General features: G+C 51.7%; 2 protein-coding genes across 7 annotated transcripts; one reads left to right on the forward strand and one right to left on the reverse strand.

Annotated features, from left to right (window-relative positions):
- The first annotated feature begins 2,604 nt into the window (after positions 1-2,604).
- MPI (mannose phosphate isomerase) lies at positions 2,605-10,626 on the forward strand. Of its 4 annotated transcripts, none has more exons than XM_017519584.2 (8): positions 2,605-2,712; positions 3,147-3,274; positions 3,843-4,043; positions 5,103-5,244; positions 5,576-5,758; positions 7,795-7,968; positions 8,645-8,853; positions 9,137-10,626. In XM_017519584.2, exons 1-8 carry the CDS (start codon positions 2,697-2,699, stop codon positions 9,353-9,355), a joined length of 1,272 nt encoding a protein of 423 aa, XP_017375073.1. In that variant the 5' UTR covers positions 2,605-2,696; the 3' UTR covers positions 9,356-10,626. The 4 variants fall into 4 exon arrangements, with proteins under 4 accessions (XP_017375073.1, XP_017375076.1, XP_017375074.1 ...); XM_017519585.1 differs by having other exon boundaries at positions 2,670-2,825; positions 9,137-9,527; XM_017519587.2 differs by lacking the exon at positions 3,147-3,274 and having other exon boundaries at positions 2,621-2,712; positions 9,137-9,527.
- Positions 10,627-11,148: 522 nt separating this feature from the next.
- On the reverse strand, positions 11,149-18,311 carry FAM219B (family with sequence similarity 219 member B). 3 transcript variants are annotated; one of them, XM_017519590.2, is made up of 6 exons: positions 17,581-18,311; positions 17,273-17,360; positions 16,190-16,267; positions 15,700-15,748; positions 13,771-13,898; positions 11,149-13,157 (listed from the first exon to the last, which is right to left on the reverse strand). In XM_017519590.2, exons 1-6 carry the CDS (start codon positions 17,792-17,794, stop codon positions 13,127-13,129), a joined length of 588 nt encoding a protein of 195 aa, XP_017375079.1. In that variant the 5' UTR covers positions 17,795-18,311; the 3' UTR covers positions 11,149-13,126. The 3 variants fall into 3 exon arrangements, with proteins under 3 accessions (XP_017375079.1, XP_017375078.1, XP_017375077.1); XM_017519589.2 differs by having other exon boundaries at positions 11,149-13,895; positions 17,581-18,308; XM_017519588.2 differs by having other exon boundaries at positions 11,149-13,898; positions 17,581-18,296.
- Positions 18,312-18,621: the final 310 nt, after the last annotated feature.

Raw genomic sequence — 18,621 nt, forward strand, 5'->3', positions numbered from 1 at the left:
ATTCTCCTGCCTCAGCCTCCTGAGTAGCTGGGATTACAGGCACGTGCCACCATGCCTGGCTAATTTTTGTATTTTTAGTAGAGATGGGGTTTCACCATGTTGGTCAGGCTGGTCTCGAACTCCTGACTTCCTTGGCCTCCCAAAGTGCTGGGATTTCAGGCGTGAGCCACTGCACCCGGCAGAGACCCAATCTCTTAAACTAAAAAATAAAAAAGTTAGCAGGGCGTGGTGGCATGCGCCTATAATCCCAACTACTCAAGAGGCTGAGGTGAGAGGATCACTTGAGTCTTGGAAGTAGAAGCTGCAATGAACTGTGATTGCCATTGCACTCCAGCCTGAGCAACAGAGGAAGACTCTGTTTCAAAGAAAAAAAAAGGCCAAACAGTGACACTGGGACCTGCAGCAAAAGAAAGTGTGACAACTATTGCAGATGCCAAGCAAGGAGAATCAGGCAGCTAATACTTAAGACTGGAACTCCACAATGGCTTACAAGCAAGGCTTTTTAAAACCCAGGAGGCAGAGGTTGCAGTGAGCCGAGATCGTGCCACTACACTCCAGTCTGGGCAATGGAACAAGAACGCTTCGCTTAAAAAAAAAAAAAAAAAAAAATGGTGGTTTAATTGACTCACAGTTCTACATGGCTGGGGAGGCCTCAGGAACTTATAATCATGACAGAAGGTGAAGGGGAGGCAAGGCACGTCTTAGATGGCAGCAGGAGACAGTGAGAATGAGGAAGTGCCACAGTTTAAAACCATCAGCTCTGGCCGGGCTCGGTGGCTCATGCCTGTAATCCAAGCACTTTGGGAGGCTGAAGCAGGCGGATTACCTGAGGTCAGGAGTTCAAGACCAGCCTGGCCAACACGGTGAAACCCTGTCTCTACTAAAAATACAAAAATTAGCAGGGCATGGTGGCGGGCGCCTGTAATCTCAGCTATTTGGGAGGCTGAGGCAGGAGGATTGGTTGAACCAGGCAGAGGCTGCAGTGAGCCGAGATCATGCCATTACACTCCAGCCTGGCGGATAAGAGCGAGACTGTCTTAAAAAAAAAAAAAAAAGGAAAATAAATAAATAAAATAAAACCATCAGCTCAGGTCAGAACTCACTATCATGAGAACAGCGTGGGGAACCACCCCCATGATCAAGTCACTTCCCACCATGTCCTTCCCTCGACATGTGGGGATTACAATTCGAGAAGAGATTTGGGTGGGGACACAGAGCTGAACCATATCACTTGGGGAGTGGAGATGAGGGGAAGGAGTGGTATTCCAAAGTAGAAGTTATTGAGCTACGTTGTTTCATGAGTCTTGTGTTATCCATTTTATTATTCTTTAGTGTGTGGTAAAGCTTCCTTTGAAATGCAGGCTGATTTATCTGGGCCAGAGGACCCCAGGGGAGGTGAGGTAAATACCCACACCTGGGCAGAGCATTACAGGGAAAACAGCATCCCCTCTTTCCCCTGGGCACATGAGGTAGAGGCTGTGGGAATCAGGGTATTGCCAAGGTGATGAGGGTAGACTCGGGAACTGTAACCCCTCATTCCAGGTTCCCTGGAGCTTTTACTGCTGTGCTCCTGAGTCCCTCCAGCTGACTGCCCTCCTCCTAGGAAGCTGTTGACTGGGGAGGTCTGGATGTCAACGCCTTTCTCCACAGGATACAGCAAGATTACTGCAGAGCCAAGGCCCAACCCCATCCTTCCCTATGCATAGCTCTTGGTAACTCCCCTGACTTTTCTGTGTGCAACTTGTAAGCAGCTCAGCCTGGAGGAGGAGTTGGGGTTCTGACTTTCTGCAGCACCTGGGACAGGAAGGATCAGAGGAGCACAGAGCACTGACTACCTTACAGATGTCACACATCATCCCATCTGACCCTCCAACAAGCGTATCAGGCTGGCATTATTCACCCCATTCTACAAAGCTCAGAGAAGTGAAGGGCGTTACATGTGACATTTACCATCATCACTAGTATGTCCCTACTCACATCACAGCAATTCTTTGCTCAAATCTCTAACTGCTGAGAGACTGAGTAAAACCCAGTCCTCACAATAGCCTGCAAAGCTCTGCCCTCGCCTCTCCTCTCGGACTTCCTCACTGCCCCTCTCTTGCTCACTCTGCTCCAGCCACAGTGGCCTCCTTGCTGGTCACTCCCGAACATGCCCAGCACAGTCCCATATTGCCGCCTTGCTCTGGCTCCCGCTGTGGCTATTTCCTTCCCCACAGAACACTCCTGCGTTCCTCACCGCCAAGTCTGGGCCCAAACCTCACCTCAATAAGGCTTGCCCAGATAGCCTTTGAAATTCTGTAAACTGACTCCCACTTCTACCTGCCCCCCCTTACTTTTTGTGGCCTTGACCTTTCAACACACTACGTGATTTGCTTACAATACTTGTCGGTCTTGCCTTCACTAGAATGTAAGCGCTCTACAAAGGCAGAGGGAAGGCTATCTTGCTTTCTGATGTATACTCCAGCCTTTAGAACTGTGCGTGGTACTTAGCTGGTTTTCAATACCTTTGTGTCCGGCGACGGAAGGAATGAATGAATGCAGAGACCGAAAATTGCGGCCGGAAGCCTCTGGCCGGGTGCCCATGGGCCGAGCGGAACGCTCTGGGAACTACATTTCCCATGAAGCTCTGGGAGCAGAGGGCCGCGGGGTCTGCCGGGAAAGGCTTACGAGCTTAAGCCAAGCGTTAAGGGGCGAGTATGGCCGTTCCGCGAGGTGAGCCATTGGCCGTGGTGTCGGCAAGTGTGGTGGGTGAGGCGCGTCCTGGGGACGAATCCTGGGATAGTCGGCCAGGTTGAGTCCACTCCTGGGGCTCTGCGGAAAGATGGGTGGGTGCCAGGCAGAGGAGGGGTCACCTGCAATGGGGATTGACCTCCGAGGGGAGGGGGCCTTCCAGACTGGGTGCCGTGGGATGGGTACCGCCCACTCCCTCCTCGCCACCCGGCCTCAGGTCAGCACAAGGTCCTTGCTGCCCATCTGACAGCTGGGAACATCGAGGCCTGCAGCGGAGGTGGGTCTCGTCCAACAGCCTACAAACCCGTTATTTGACTCTCCCAAGTGAGCACCCCCAGCTCTTGCCTGGTTTCCCGGGACACTAAGGTGGGGCCTGAGGAGTGGAGCGGCAGCTGACCCTCTGTCTGTACCCCCAGTATTCCCACTTTCCTGTGCGGTGCAGCAGTATGCCTGGGGGAAGATGGGTTCTAACAGCGAAGTGGCGCGGCTGCTGGCCAGCAGTGACCCACTGGCCCAGATCGCAGAGGACAAGCCCTATGCAGAGGTGAGCCTCGGGCCCTATTTCAGCCTACTCTCCCCGCAGGTCAGGAGAAAGGGCCTGAGACAAGTAAGAATCAGCTGGGAAGGGTGAGGCAGCAAAGAGGGAGGAGGCCCACTTGGCTCTTCAGGCTGATAGACTATCGTGGTACCACAAGAAGAGAGGTTTTATCATAATAGGCTGAGATTTCCAGCATTCTCCTCCCCCAGCCACTCTCAGCACTTAGTGAATTTTAATTCCGCCATCTTTGACAATTAAGTTTTTTTACTTCGACTGTTTTCTTTTGCATTTTTATTAACCTAAAATATTTATCCTGCCTATTTAGTGGAGAAAAAGCCAAAGCATAGGAAGGCTTTTACCCCTGCTTCTGAAACTGGAAGATGTATGTTAACCCCTCACAGGACCTGGGTCTGCTGCCTGTATGTCCATGATGGCATGAACATTTGTATTCAGACCTGGGAGGCCTTTCCTAGGACTCAGTTGCCCTGTGGGGAGCACAGCATAACCATTTGGGACAGGCCAACTCGGGGTGCCAGATTTCTTCCCCCCACTCCCAAATTTCCTGTTTTTCCAGTTGTGGATGGGGACTCACCCCCGAGGGGATGCCAAGATCCTTGACAACCGCATCTCACAGAAAACCCTTGGACAGTGGATTGCTGAGAACCAGGACAGCTTGGGCTCAAAGGTCAAGGACACCTTTAATGGCAACCTGCCCTTCCTCTTCAAAGTGCTCTCAGTCGAAACAGCCCTGTCCATCCAGGCACACCCCAACAAGGTAAAGGACAGAGTAGGGTGCAGAGGTCAGGGTAGAGTAAGGCTTATGCTGAGGCCCTCCCATGACTTTTACTGCCGCTTTTACCCCACCCATGCCAGGCTCCTGCCCAAGGCCAAATCCAGGCTGACAACTCCCAGTTTAGCTCTGCAAAGCCAGATGGTGGTGACACATGCAGCAACTAAGTCTAAGCAAACAGCTGAGTGGCCAGTGCCAGGGGTTTCTCTAAGCTCATTCCAAGGGGCTTGTTCCTGGTCTTCCCTCACCTAGCCCAGGTCTATTCGTATCTGCCATTTACTCATCTGCTTTCAGGAAGAGTTCAACTTGCAGGGCAGGGCAGGTACCCTCAGCTCCACCCCATGGAGTCTCCCTACACAAGCCTGAGTCCTATCCTAAGTAATTGTGGATCCAAACTCCTTTTTGTTTTTTCTGAGATGGAGTCTCACTCTGTCACCCAGGCTGGAGTGCAATGGTGTGATCTCGGCTCACTGCTACCTCCTCCTCCTGGTTCAAGCAATTCTCCTGCCTCAGCTTCCCAAATAGCTGTGATTTACAGGCATGTGCCACCATGCCTGGCTAATTTTTGTATCTTTAGTAGAGACGGGGTTTCACCATGTTGGCCTGGCTGGTGTCAAACTCCTCAAGTGATCTGCCTGCCTCAGCCTCCCAAAGTGTTGGGATTACAGGCGTGAGCCTCTGCACCCAGCCAAAACGCCTTATTTCTAGATACACAAAGTAAGACCCAGAGAATGGAGGGATTTGCTGAAAGCCACACAGCTTGTTCATGTCAGAGCTTGGCCTGGTGTTTGGGTTTCCTGATTCACAGACCAAGCCTCTTAGAATCCACCCCAGCTGTCCCCTGGATTTGGCCCATTTCCCTACCCTGGGTAGGCTGAACTCCAAGTTTCTGCATCATGCTTTGACTGGGCTCCTTGCCAGAAGTAGGCAACCACTGCCATCCTGCGACTGAGGAGGGTAGAGAGCAGGGGCTGGGTAGCACTGGTGTCCCTGCTAGTTAATGGTTACCCTCACCGTCCTCCTCTTCCCCTGGCCACCCCACAGGAGCTGGCAGAGAAGCTACACCTCCAGGCTCCACAGCACTACCCCGATGCCAACCATAAGCCAGAGATGGCCATTGCCCTCACCCCCTTCCAGGGCTTGTGTGGCTTCCGGCCTGTTGAGGAGATTGTAACCTTTCTGAAGAGTAAGTTGGGCAGAATGCTGAGGGCATGTGTATTGGGCCAGGGATACCTAGGGAACCCAGATGATAGTAGGAACATTGGCGGAGAACAGAGGTCACATGTCACAGGCACTGAAGGGCCTCATGAAGCAGTTTTTGGAGCCAGTGGGCCAGACCAGGCTCAGGTGTGGTTGCCAAGGGCTGGTGGTGAGTGACTGGTTTCCACTGCAAAGTTTGCTTATCACTGCTGGCACTTTGGTTAGGGCTGGGATGGGAACGCCTCTTCCAACTCCCTACTTGTGTGGGTTCCATCTTAACATTCCTGATATGGGCCCTGGGCCTGGCCTTCCTGCAGAGGTACCCGAGTTCCAGGTCCTGATTGGAGGTGATGCAGCAACACACCTGAAGCAGAGCATGAGCCGTGACTCCCAGGCTGTGGCCTCTGCTCTGAAGAGCTGTTTCTCCCACCTGATGAAGAGTGAGAAGAAGGTGGTGGTGGAACAGCTCAACCTGTTGGTGAAGCGGATCTCGCAGCAAGGTGGGCATGGTTATATTCTTGGGTGGGTGCCGAACTCTGGCCTGGGCTCCCCTGCAGATACCAGACTCTGGGGACAGGGTTCTCAACTCCTCTGCCCAAGTGGAACACTAGAAGGGGCCCAGCTTAGGTGACCTGTTGGCAACTTAGCATTGCTTTCCTAGTCTTTGTGGAGCAGGGCCCTTGGCTGAGTGCTGTTTCCCAATCAGTCATCTTCTCCAGATGGCTGGAGGCAGACTGGCGTAGAAGACTTTTTTTTTTTTTGAGACAGAGTCGCGCTCTGTTGCCCAGACTGGAGTGCACTGGCACGATCTCGGCTCACTGCAACCTCCACCTCCTGGGTTCAAGCAGTTCTGCCTCAGCCTCCTGAGTAGCTGGGACTAAAGGCTCACACCACCATGGCTGGCCAATTTTTTATATATTAGTAGAGACAGGGTTTCACCATGTTAGCCAGGATGGTCTCGATCTCCTGACCTCATGATCTGCCCACCTTGGCCTCCCAAAGTGCCGGGATTACAGGCGTGAGCCACCGCACCCGGCCAGCGTAGAAGACTCTTAGGATGCCTTCCACCTAGGCATTCTGAGATTTTCCCCAGCCTCACAGCTGCCCTCCATGTAGGGACTTGTATCTGGGAGCTAAAGAGGCAGGAAGGGGACAAGAGCATCCTCCCTCTCCTGGGAAGGCCTGATGCCTCCAGCGCTCAGTCGTTTGATCTTTCCTTTACCTGCTGTGTGCCTGACCTTGTGCTAAGAAGAGTTCAGGAAATGACTGTGATGGGTGTGGTCATGTCACCCCAAAGGTGGGGAGTCAACACAAGCAGTAAGAATCACAAAGCAGAACAGACTCCCAGCAGTGAGCTTATGTGGCATAGGTGATGAGGTCTCAACTTCTTTCCCTACTACCTTTGAGCCTTAGGGCACCATTTATTTTACCCACGCATATTTTTTCCTGTTCTCTCTCTCTCTCTCTGTGTGTGTGTGTGTGTGTGTGTGTGTGTGTGTGTATGTGCTTTCATTTTTTGAGACAGGGTCTTGCTCTGTTGTCCTAGGCTGGAGTGCAGCGGCGTGATCTTGGCTCACTGCAACCTCTGCCTCCTGGGTTCAAGCAATTCTACTGCCTCAGCCTCCTGAGTAGCGGGATTACAGGCATGCACCACCATGCCCAGCTAATTTTTTATATTTTAGTAGAGACGGGGTTTCACCATGTTGCCCAGGCTTGTCTCAAACTTCTTAGCTCAGGCAATCTGCCTGCTTTCGCCTCCCAAAGTGGTAGGACTACAGGCATGAGTCACCATGCCAGACCCCCTGCCTCACTTTAAAGAAGCTGGCTGGGCGTGGTGGCTTATGCCTGTAATCCCAGCACTTTTGGGAGGCTGAGGCAGGTGGGTCACTTGAGGTCAGGAGTTTGAGACCAGCCTGGCCAACATGGTAAAACCCCATCTCTACTAAAAATACAAAAATTAGCCAGGCGAGGCGGAAGTTGCGGTGAGCCGAGATTGTGCCACTGCACTCTGGCCTGGGTGATACAGCAAGGCTCCATCTAAAAAACAAAAACAAAATTGGCCAGGCATGGTGGCGTGTGCCTGTAATCCAAACTACTCGGAAGGCTGAGGCGGCATGAGAAGCACTTGAACCTGGGACGGGGAGGTTAGAGTAAGTCTAGATGGCACCACTCTACTCCAGCCTGGGAGACAGAGCAGGACTGTCTTAAAAAAAAAATTAAAAAATTAAAAAGCCTGCCCTTGCCACTCTACCCAGGCTGAGCTCATTTTCCCCTATCATCTCCAGGGCACATTTTGGCCCTTGGCTCATTCTGCTTCATGCTGTCTGGAGTGGCCTAAGATGGCATTTGTATGAAGTGGAGTATCAAGCAAGGCTGGACCCCAAAGGGCTGAAGGTGTGGCCAGAAGGACAGGGCTACTTTGGCTTCTGGATTCCTGTGGGCAGGGAACTTTTCCCAGGACTCCCTGGCTAGGGTGGGGCTATGAACAGCACTGAGTATCCCCCTAAGTGACCTTGGGGTGCTCTGTGACCCTCAGTGGCTGCCGGAAACAACATGGAGGACATCTCTGGGGAGCTTTTGATGCAGCTGCACCAGCAGTACCCAGGTGATATCGGCTGCTTTGCCATCTACTTCCTGAACCTGCTTACCCTGAAGCCTGGGGAGGCCATGTTTCTGGAGGCCAATGTGCCCCATGCCTATCTGAAAGGAGGTGAGCCTCATTTCAGCAGTCAGTCCCATTGCCATCCCTGCTAGGCCCTGTTTCCCTATCTAGACAAAAGAGGGGGAAGGGTGGTCAAGGAGACCTCCAAGGACCACACAGCGCTGACCTGAGGGTTCCTGGGCGCAGCAGGAGACAGCTGGTAGGGATGATGAATGCATTTCACATTGAACATGGCTTGAATCCTGCCACCAAACCTGTGTCATGCTACTCTGATTTTAAGCCCTGCTAGCCAGTGTGGGAACCACGCTTTGAACCCAGGCTATACTGGATCAAAGCTGTTCTATTTCACAGCTTTTGCCTGTCTGTCCTACCTATCCAGCGATTTTTACACTACAATATGGATGTTGCCACAGAAGGATGCCACCTTTTGGCTGTTGGCTGCTTATCCACACATGCCTCACGCACAGGATGCTGTGCTAGAAGTTGGAGATGAGAGTTGGGGCTCCCCAACCTCCAGGGGTTAACATGACTCCCCTCTGACAATAATGGGTGACCTGTCACCTGTTTTTGGTATTTGATTATCTTAGCCCCATTATCCCAGAGAATACAATTCATGGAAGCTTTTGCCTAACTTGGCATGGGGTTCAAGCTCAGGTTAAGAGGCCCAGAGCTGGAGAGCCAAGTCATACTTCACCAGCTTAGCACATAACAACTGTCTCTCCAGACTGCGTGGAGTGCATGGCGTGTTCAGACAACACAGTGCGTGCTGGCCTGACACCCAAGTTCATTGACGTGCCAACCCTGTGTGAAATGCTCAGCTATACCCCTAGCTCCAGCAAGGACAGGCTCTTTCGCCCAACACGGAGTCAGGAAGACCCCTACCTCTCAATCTATGACCCCCCTGTGCCAGACTTCACCATTATGAAGATGGAGGTGAGTGAGGGGCCATGGCAGGTGTCCTTCGTGTGCCATGAAAATCTGGCAAGGGTCATGATGTGGAGGACTCCTGGGGTTGGGTTTCCTGTCAAGCCCACTTGGTGGGGGGTGGCCCAGGGCCTGCCCCCTCCTCCCTGTACCAGGGACCAGGACTCCATGCTGAGCCTGGGTTGTGGGAGAAGATGGCAGAGCTCTCCCTTGTGCCCTGGGGACTGTCCTGGGCACATGAACTGATGAGAGCAGAGTCTAAGCTGCACTGCTATTGTTTCTCCCTGCCCAGGTCCCTGGCTCCGTCACTGAATACAAGGTCTTGGCACTGGACTCTGCCAGCATCCTCCTGATGGTACAGGGAACAGTGACAGCCAGCACACCAATAGCCCAGATGCCAATCCCTCTGCAGCGTGGCAGCGTGCTCTTCATTGGGGCCAATGAGAGCGTCTCACTGAAGCTTACTGAGCCGAAGAATCTGCTGATATTCCGTGCCTGCTGTTTGCTGTAGAGGCCACAGCCTCCCTAGCTCTCCTCTGCCAGTCACCCTAAATTCCAGCCAGCCTCACCTCCTCAGGCTCAGCTCAAGCCCCCTTTCTTGCTCTGGACCCCTTAGGTACACCCTGGAAGAGCTGGGGTGGAGGAGGGAGCCTGAAGGTAGTGACTCCTGACTACACTTGAGCCAGGCTCTTGCCAACTCTGCTCTAGCCTATGGCTCTAGGCTAGCCAGCAAAATCTGTGACCCAGCATTAGCTCAGCATCTGTCAGAGCAAGAGGTCAGGTAATTTCCAAGAACAGTGTTCTTACCCTGGGACTACCCATTTCCTCAGCTGCAGAGGAGGGAAGGGAAAGGGCAGTCCTGTGGACTAACATTGTTTACACCCTCTTGTTCTGTCAAAGCAATTAAAAGTCACTTGTGTTGAGGCTGTGGGGTAATGAGCACTCAGCCTTTGGGGTACCTGTTCCTAAAATGGGCCAAAGTGCCCTCCTTGCATGATGCCCCAGTTTTTGCTTTATTCCTACTTCACAGTTTCCTGGGGGTGGGTCAACTATACTCCAGAACACTTGTATGGGAAGGAGTGGAAGAGGAAGCCAGCTTCAGCCTCAGAGGCACAGCTTGCAAGCAGGCCTTGGGTCCTTCAGCCCTACAGAGAGAAGGTGGCTCAAAGGATACACCAATCATCAGTGCAAGATTCTTTGCTCCCGTTTTTCAATTGGCCCTAGAGCAGGGGTCAGCAAACCAGGCTGGCAGGCCAGTTCTGGCCAAACCTGTTCATTTATATACTGTCTGGCTGCTTTCAAGCCACAGGGGCAAAGTTGAAGAGTTGCACTAGACCGTATGGCCTGCAAAGCCCAAACTACTGATTGTCAACCCCTTCTCTAGAACATACTCAACTGTTGCAGATTACAGGGACTCAGGAACTGAACTAGCCAATTTTCATTGTGAGAAGAAGCCCAGTTAGCTTTCCTAAGCTGGCACGAAATACGTAAGAGGGAATCTCTCCCAATGCCCTGCTCCAGGGGTGGGACACACCTGCGAGAGGCTGTTGGCTGTCTGTCGCTGCTCACGTTTCTGACCTGCAATCGTAGATACTGTCATCCGAGACTAATCAGTCTTAATCCACTGGCTCCTTCCTGTGAGGTAAAGGTTTAAATTCAAAGAAAAGAATCTTTCTGGGCTTCTGCCCACACTAGAGTTCCAGGAAACCACCTTCAAAAAATCTCCTGTGTTTTTTTTGCCTTCAAATTTTCTTCAGCTAAAAACAATAAAGATGAGCTGGAGGCCATGCGCGGTGGCTCATGCCTGTAATCCCAGCACTTTGGGAGGCTGAGGCAGGTGGATCACGAGGTGAGGAGTTCGAGACCAGCCTGACTAACATGGTGAAACTGCATCTCCACTAAAAAAATAAGCCGGACGTGGTGGCATGCACCTGTAATCCCAACTTCTTGGGAGCCTGAAGCAGGAGAATTGCTTGAACCCAGGAGGCAGAGGCTGCAGTGAGCTGAGATCATGCCACTGCACTCCAGCCTGGGCGACAGAGCAAGACTCTGTCTCAAAAAAAAAACAAAAAAGATGAGCTAGAAAAAGTCTGCTAAAGGGAACCCATTTTAGAGAAGTGACTTGTAAGGGCCTATTTCACTCATGCTGTCCAATGAAACAGGCCTGAAAGTGGTGCCCCCTGGGAAGAGCAGAAAGGGGAGGGAGTTTCCAGAAGGAATTGCTGTAGTAGACTAAAGCTATTTCTTCATTTCAGGATATCCAGACCTTTCTTTAAAATCCTAATGCAACATAGACACAGCTCAACTAGTGTGATTGCATTTATTCTTATAAATGTACAGAGCTGTAGAGGTGCAAGCCAAGCATTCGGTAGAGTAGTACATAAACACCATATGGTACCACTCGTGTCTGGGAGGTGAGCCTGGACACACCCCTTGTCACCTGCAGAACACCCAGCACTCTGAATTAAGGCAGTTTGGCCCTGGGCACATTGGTGGTATTTTGGTATGTGGCTACTGGCCCTAAACAACTGACCGTTTCTACCATGCCTCACTGCATAATGTCCCACCAGGTCCCTTCAGCTTTTTCTACAGGGTAACACCCTCCTACATGGGACCCAGCTTAGAAACCTCTTCTTCAAGGGCAGTTGCAGCTGAATATGCCAGAGTTGATACAACAGAGGGCCTTGGTTTTGGGGTCCTGCCACCCTCACCCCAGCAGCTGCTAAACACCCAGGCTACTCTGCCCTGACCACCTCCGACAGAGACGTGGCTCTATACTTAGCTTCCACAGCCACCTCCCAGCACGCGCTGGGTCCTTCCACCCACACCGCTGTCTTTACACTGTACTATGTTTGATCCCTTTCCACATGTGCACTTCACCTCACCTCTGCAGACACAAGGCCCCCATCTCTGTGGATGGTGAAGGGGGTCAGGATGGAGATGTTCGTGCTCCCCGCAGGCATCTGCACAAAGTGCTCAGAATATTAGCCACCTGCGTAGAGTTGCAGAGTCCCATTCCAGAACAGAGTAACCATCTGCCTCCTCTCCCCCAACCCCAAGTTGGCATGGCTCTGGTCTCTGTCCTATCTTCCTGCCGTGATGCTGCTAGCTAGGAGAGTAAGTCAGCCCCCAGATACTGCATATTCCTCTCAAACTTCCACAGTTTGAGAAAAACACAAAGATGTCCATCAAGCACTCACAGGATTACCATCGTGAGGACACTTGTCTGACAAATAACAAATAACGCCGTATCTTTTTATTAGACTTTCTCATCTTCCAGTCACCCCTTGTGGTAGAGCAAAGAGTGTGCTGTCTCTCATATGCCTCCAGTGATCATAGAACACTGAGTAAAGCAAGAGACTGGATATTTTCCCATGTGGAACCTATACCCCAATCCCGACTACTGGGCTGGGAACCCTGTCTATTCCCATTCAAAGCTCACCATGTGGGAGGACTGCTTGGGCCTGAGAGGTGGAGGCTGCAGTGAGCTATAACTGCACCATTGTACTCCAGCCTGGGTGACAGAGACCCTGTCTCCAATAAAACAAAGCAGAACACTCACCATGGTCCTGGGTGAGGCCAAAAAACGAAACAAAAAACACCTATTGAAAAAAATTCTAGAAAGAGGCTTGGTATACTGTGTAGCAAGAGACACTCTCCAATATGGGAGCAGGGGGTACCACAGCAGAAATTATGCCTATTTCTGCTGTGTTTGGGCTGGGGGCTGAAAGAGGCTGTGTTACACCCAGAGGTCTGCTTAGAGCCCAATCCTGAGTATCCAATGAGGCCCATGCTGTGACCAGAAGAATCTGGCAATGGAATGGTCCACACCGGACAGAAGGGAGGAGCCCCTTTACGCTGACCGACTGATCTCAGCCAAGGGCCTAGGAGCTGGCCTAGGTCTCTGTTCCCATTCCTGTCTGTAAGCCTCAGTCTAGGACAAAGCCCACACTGCTCTATACCCACTCACCCATTGCTACTTTTCAAAAGTTTAAAAAGCGAAACAAATAGGAAGGCACTGGACTGCTCTCCTGTAGCTCCCTCTGCTGGTATTAACAAAAACTGCAATCTTCTGGGGCCAGCCCCAGTACCTTCCACCCAATCTTTAGCTCCAAGACTGGGAAAGAAACAAGCCCAGACCAAGGAAATACAAATAAATAAATATGAACATGTTGAAGCAGCTTTTCTCTAACTAGGGAAGGGCGAACCAGAGTCACTAAACTCACCCAGACAGTTGGACCAGTTGGGGATGCCCCAGGTCCAGGGATTCTGGAAGCCAGGATCATGCTGTGTCATTAGGCAACTTGCTATCCCTGTCATAGACAGGTGCAGCCTGAAGAGGGACAAAAGGACTCACTTTATGCTCTCTTGAAGGTCACGCCTGCAACCCGTCTTACAGCCAGGAAGAACAGGGCAAATGGAATTTCTCGAACTGCTCTCAAAACAGTTAACCTCTTTTTTGGATTGCCAGCTATAAACCATAAAGTGCTATTTTCTGCCTCCACACAACATTACCTAGCCCAGCCTGGCACAAGAGCTCTTTGTGCCTCCCCGAAGCACCATGACAAATACCAGTCAAGCTGTCTGCAACTGTTTTCCTTAGTTACCTTTGTCACCCACCACAAGAACCAGAATTCCTCTGTCCTGCCCTTATTAAAGTGGCTTCTCCAAACTCTGCTCCAGCAGCAGAGGAAATCTGCAGAATCCTACCTATCACCCCACAGCCCAGATGGGGGCCTCTGGCCTGAGAAGCAACAGGTAAGGGCTACCTGCAGGTCACTTTCTAGGGGTCAGTGACCCCAGTGCTCACTGCACTCTGTGAGCTGAGTGGCCAACAGGGCTCTGTAGGCCTCATGGTGAACAGGGCCCATTTTGGAGGGTAATGTCTACTGGAGGGTACAGGAGGAAGAGTCCCCAAGACAGCACCAGCAGCAGGAGCACGTTGAAGAAGCCATGGGCTTAGGGGGGATGAGGTCTAAGTCCTCGTCATCTGGAATCTCATCCAGGTGATACCCATCCTGAAGCAGCTGCCGGCTCACATCCTGGTTCACCTGCTAAGAGAAGGAGAAGAGGGAACTATAGGCCAAGATGCAAAGCAGAAATAACCGCTGCCCAAAAGACAGGCCCACATTCCCTTATCAGGGCTTCCTGTCCACGCCCACTCCCCGCCTGCCAGGCCAACCCCACAATCCCTAGACTACAGGACAAAGTGCCACTTTCTCCTACCTGTGCCTCAGCCAGCAGTAAGCCTTAGTACTGTCCAGGCTTCACTGTCACTGACCCCAGGGGATCTCTTCTCACTAAATCCTGAGGCATTCATATAAATATCAAGTTCCCAATTATGTGTGAAAATCAGTGCCCTGACTGTTCCCACAGGGAGCCCAGACTAGTCTCTATCAAGGCTGAAGAATATGGGATAAAGATCACAGAACAATGGGCTAGCGTAGTAGAACATGGGCTACGGTGGAAGGGTGTGGTGAGCAGCTTTGTCTACACACTGCTGGTTAGACTTAGACTTATCCTTTGATGCTAGCAGAGCTGGGTCCCTGCAAAGTGAAATCTGTTGGTTGGTTTCATCAGTTCACTGAGCATATGAAGAATAAGTAAGGCTGGGGAAAGTGTAAGACTTCCTCTTAGACACAATCTTTGACACTCAGACATTTAAGGAGGACACAATTTGCAAACTGCCTCTATTCTGTGGCAGAAACTCAGAGATTAGCCAAGATTTCCAGGATAATAAGAAAAACCAGTGGTGTAGGCCAGGTGTGGTGGCTCACGCCTGTAATCCAAGCACTTTGGAGGCCAAGGCGGGCAGGTCACCTGAGGTCGGGAGTTCAAGACCAGCCTGACCAACATGGTGAAACCCTGTCTTTATTTAAAACAAAACAAAACAAAACAAAACAAAACAGTGGTGTAGAGTCAGGTCCCCAGGGCTTTCACCTCTGTCAAAGGGAATGAGCTGTCAACACGACTTTACATCCCTGGGTTTCTATCTGGGACACACTCCAGAAAAATGGCCACATGGCTATCCCAGTAGTGTTGTAGCCTGAGTTTTCACAGATGGAGCAACTGAAGAAACAGAAGTTGTTTAGTGTGGAAGAAAGCAAGCTTGGTGGAGGATGGGCAGGGGAGAGACAGAAATGCTGACCTCAGAGAGGCTGGAGTTGCTGTGTGACACTGGAAAGCAGGACAAGGACCAATGGACCCAGGCTGCAAGAACCATTTCGGATTAATAAGGAAGATCTATCTAAGAGCTACTCAAACTTGTGTGTATGTGTGTGTTGAGGGAAGGGTGGGCAGCAAGGCTTCTTGGAGGTCATGTGTACCCAGTTACAAAAAAACATTCAAGTACAGACTAGTAAACACTTAGCTAGATTCTATCAAAAAGATTCCTTTTCTAAAAAAAAAACAAAAAACAACAAAAAAATAAAAATAACAACAAAAAGAAAACAACAACAACAACAACAAAAAACCAAAAAAAAAAAAAAAAAGATTCCTTTTCCAAGCTGTGGCCTAGGAGACTTTAGAGTCTTATTTTAGGGTCTTGCTTTATTGCCTAGGCTGGTCTTGAACTCCTGGGCTCAAGCAATCCTCCTGCCTCAGCCTCCCTAGTAGTAGCTTACATGACTTTTGAGATCATTTCCAGCCGTGAGTGTATCTGGTCTCCTGGATTCTCAACAGCCCTCCTTAGTCACCTATACCTCCACAGGGGGAAGAGGGCAGAGTGGAAGATTGTAGAACAGACCAGAAGTCTGGCACAGTGCTGTGCTCACAGCGGGCACCAAACAAGCATTTGGCAGTGGTGGTAATGCTGCCTGCCACCTGGACCTGCGCAGAAAGGTGCTCTGGACTTGCCTCTGCAGAGGAATACCCGGAGGAGTATCTGGATTCCAGCTCCCCATCACTAGGAGAAAAGGAAAAGAGTCAGTTTAGGGAGGCACTGTGGAGCACGGCTGTAAATCACAAGGTTGAGAGCATGCAAAGGCATCTGGAAGACTTGTGAAGCAAAAGCCACACACAACAGAACTCAAGCCCAGAACAGGCCTTGAGTAATAGTGGTTCCCTCAATTGGTTCTGGCAGGGACAGGGTCACTCTCACTAACAATGCAGACATAATAGGGCAGGATGATCCCCCAGACATTGGTGCTCCAAATTCTAGAGCGGCATGATTACCTATGAGTCTTCTAACCAAGCCATCCTGGGAAGGGATATTGCTCAGAAGAGAACAGCCCTGGAACATACATGAAGGGCCTTGGAGGAGACAGGGAACAAGCAAAGACATCAAGCGATCTTCAGTTCCATCTAAGGTGCTTTGCGAGGGTGTATTTCCAAGGCAAGCACTCACCTGTCAGAGTCGAGGGACACCAGGTTTTCATCTGGACTCTGGCTAAGAGCAGTATAGCCCTTGTTAAACTTCACTGACCTGAAGGGAGATGGGGGAGAAGAGACCAAGCATAGATGAAAGCATAGGCATTTCACAGGGGAAGCCAGAGCCCTCACTCTGAAGGAAAAGGAATTGACTGCACTACTGACTTGCCTTCTCCCTGGTCACAGCCACCACTGCCTGCAGCTCCATGTACCTGGCTACAGCGCCTTAGAATGTATATGTCCTCTTTTTTTTTTTTTGAGACAGAGCCTGGCCCTGTCACCCAGGCTGGAGTGTGGTGGTGTGACCTCGGCTCACTGCAATCTCTGCCTCCCGGGTTCAAGTGATTCTCCTGCCTCAGCCTCCCGAGTAGCTGGGACTACAGGCGTGCCCAGCTAATTTTGTATTTTTAATAGAGACAGGGTTTCGCCGTGTTGGCCAGGCTGGTCTCCCAATACTTGACCTCAAGTGATCCAACCACCTTGGCTTCCCAAAGTGCTGGAATTATAGTTGTGAGCCACCGTGCCCAGCCTGTATTCTACTCCTCCCATAGCTCTTGGGAAAAAGCACACTTCCCCTTTCCTGAACCAGGAAAAGCCCCCTCTTCCCAATACTTAATCAGAGGACACAAAAACTGCAAGTCTTTGGGCAAAGGATTCGGGTTAACTCTAACATTCACTTCTCTGAGTTTCAACCCTCACCTGTAAAAGGGGGCACTGAATAAGGTTCTAATCAGCTCCGAGTTTACTATTCTGTTACAAACAAACGAAAACAGGTCTAGCCGTTCCCACACTCCTCTTCCTCATTCTCCTCCCTGAAGAGGAGGAGAATGATAGCAAATGAGCCTGTGCACTCACAGATCTCCCTTACTCCGAAGCCCTTTCCCTGATCCTATCACATCCTTAAAGGAAAAGAGGAGATTGTTCCTCTTCCCATTTTAAAGATCGGTTGCATCAGGGGAATCGCTAGCTCGGCCTTAAACCAGAGCACCCTGTCTCCCGTCCTGGGGATTAAGGCCTTCTCTACAGCTGTTGGCACAGAGGAGGTAGCGCCTGCTGAGACCTTTTCCCTGAAGAGTCTGGCCGGTTCGGCGAGGCCCCCAGCATGCCTTTTCTCCGCAGAACGGCCTTGGCCAGGTCCCGGTGCTTCTCTGGAAGTTAAAGGGCCCGGGTCAGCCGGTCTTCCCCACTCCGCCGCGTCTCCCGAAGGCTTGGAGGCCGCTCTTTCCGAAAGGATTTTGAGGGGCGGAAGCAGGCTGCAGCTAACGCCTTCTCTCCAGGGCCGAGGCCCAACGGAGCTCCGAAGCCCGCCCCGGGTACGTGGCAGCCCGCCCAAGGACAGACCACCCCCGACCATCGGACCACACTCACGCAGCTTGGCTTGAATGGAGGGTGCGCGCGCCACCATGTACGGACCCCGCTTCTCCACGGCCGCGGGGGTGCGCCCCCCCAGCCGGAGGACTCTGTTACCGATCTGTCCGGAGGGTGGCCCGGCAGCTCCCGGCGCGCGGTCCCGAGCCCCGCTGGGCTGGGATCCCGGGGTAGACACCCGCACCGCGTGCCCGCTGGGCTCCGCGGTCGCCATGGCCGGGCCCCGCCCTGCCGAAAGGTGCAACCCCGCCCGTGGCAAACGAGCTACCAGCCGAGGGAAAGGGGAGACTATTTCAGCAAGATGGAGACACGCAAGCGCGGACCGTCCCCTTCCGGAGCTCTCCGTGTCGGTAGTGTGGGGACTTGGGCCAAAAGTTCCGCCTTTCTTTCCAGGGAACGGGGCAGTTCCGGTCTAGCTTTTGGAGTTCGCTGCAGATCTTGCAGGCGGCTTGAGTCTGGTGATGATTAGGCTCAATTCTGTCTCTACTGGAAATTAAATACTGATATTGTTGTGGGGCTGCGCGTGTGCGTCGGTCCGGCGCTCACGGTTTCAGTACTCACGCTCGCACGGACGCTCTCTGCTTCTCGCAGTATCTCCTTGGGGGTCTTCCCACATCTGGACCTGCCAAAGAGCGGACTTGGGTTGAAGAGTTATACGATGACAAGAGTTATCGGCGACCTTTCCTGGAAAAAGAAACAGGCTCCAGGCGCGGCTGCTCTCGCCTGTAATCCCAGCACTTTGGGAGGCTAAGGTGGGTGGATCACAAGGTCAGGAGTTCAAGACCAGCTTGGCCAACATGGTGAAACCGCGTCTCTACTAAAAATACAAAAATTAGCCGGGCGTGGTGCCGGGCGCCTGTAATCCCGGCTACTCGGGAGGCTGAGGCAGAGAATTGCTTGAACCTGGGAAGCAGAGGTTGCAGTGAGCCGAGATGGCGCCACTGCACTCCAGCCTAGGCGACAAAGCGAGACTCTATCTCAAAACAAAAAGAATATTCACTTTCGACTTTAATTTTAATTTTTTAAACTTTTACTTAATGC

The sequence above is a fragment of the Cebus imitator genome, unplaced genomic scaffold (genome assembly GCF_001604975.1).
Source record: "Cebus imitator isolate Cc_AM_T3 unplaced genomic scaffold, Cebus_imitator-1.0 Scaffold757, whole genome shotgun sequence".
Classification (NCBI taxonomy): domain Eukaryota; kingdom Metazoa; phylum Chordata; class Mammalia; order Primates; family Cebidae; genus Cebus; species Cebus imitator.

Bases quoted from the DNA above. Each gene is read 5' to 3' on its own strand.
- FAM219B (XM_017519588.2), bottom strand. From the start codon at position 17,794: ATGGCGACCGCGGAGCCCAGCGGGCACGCGGTGCGGGTGTCTACCCCG. The intron at 17,361-17,580 runs GTGAGTGTGGTC...TTTAACTTCCAG, and splicing joins CTCCATTCAAGCCAAGCTGC to AGAAGCACCGGGACCTGGCC. The intron at 16,268-17,272 runs GTCTCAGCAGGC...ATCTCCCTTCAG, and splicing joins CCAGACTCTTCAGGGAAAAG to GTCAGTGAAGTTTAACAAGG.
- MPI (XM_017519584.2), top strand. The intron at 7,969-8,644 runs GTGAGCCTCATT...CTGTCTCTCCAG, and splicing joins CCATGCCTATCTGAAAGGAG to ACTGCGTGGAGTGCATGGCG. The intron at 8,854-9,136 runs GTGAGTGAGGGG...CTCCCTGCCCAG, and splicing joins TCACCATTATGAAGATGGAG to GTCCCTGGCTCCGTCACTGA.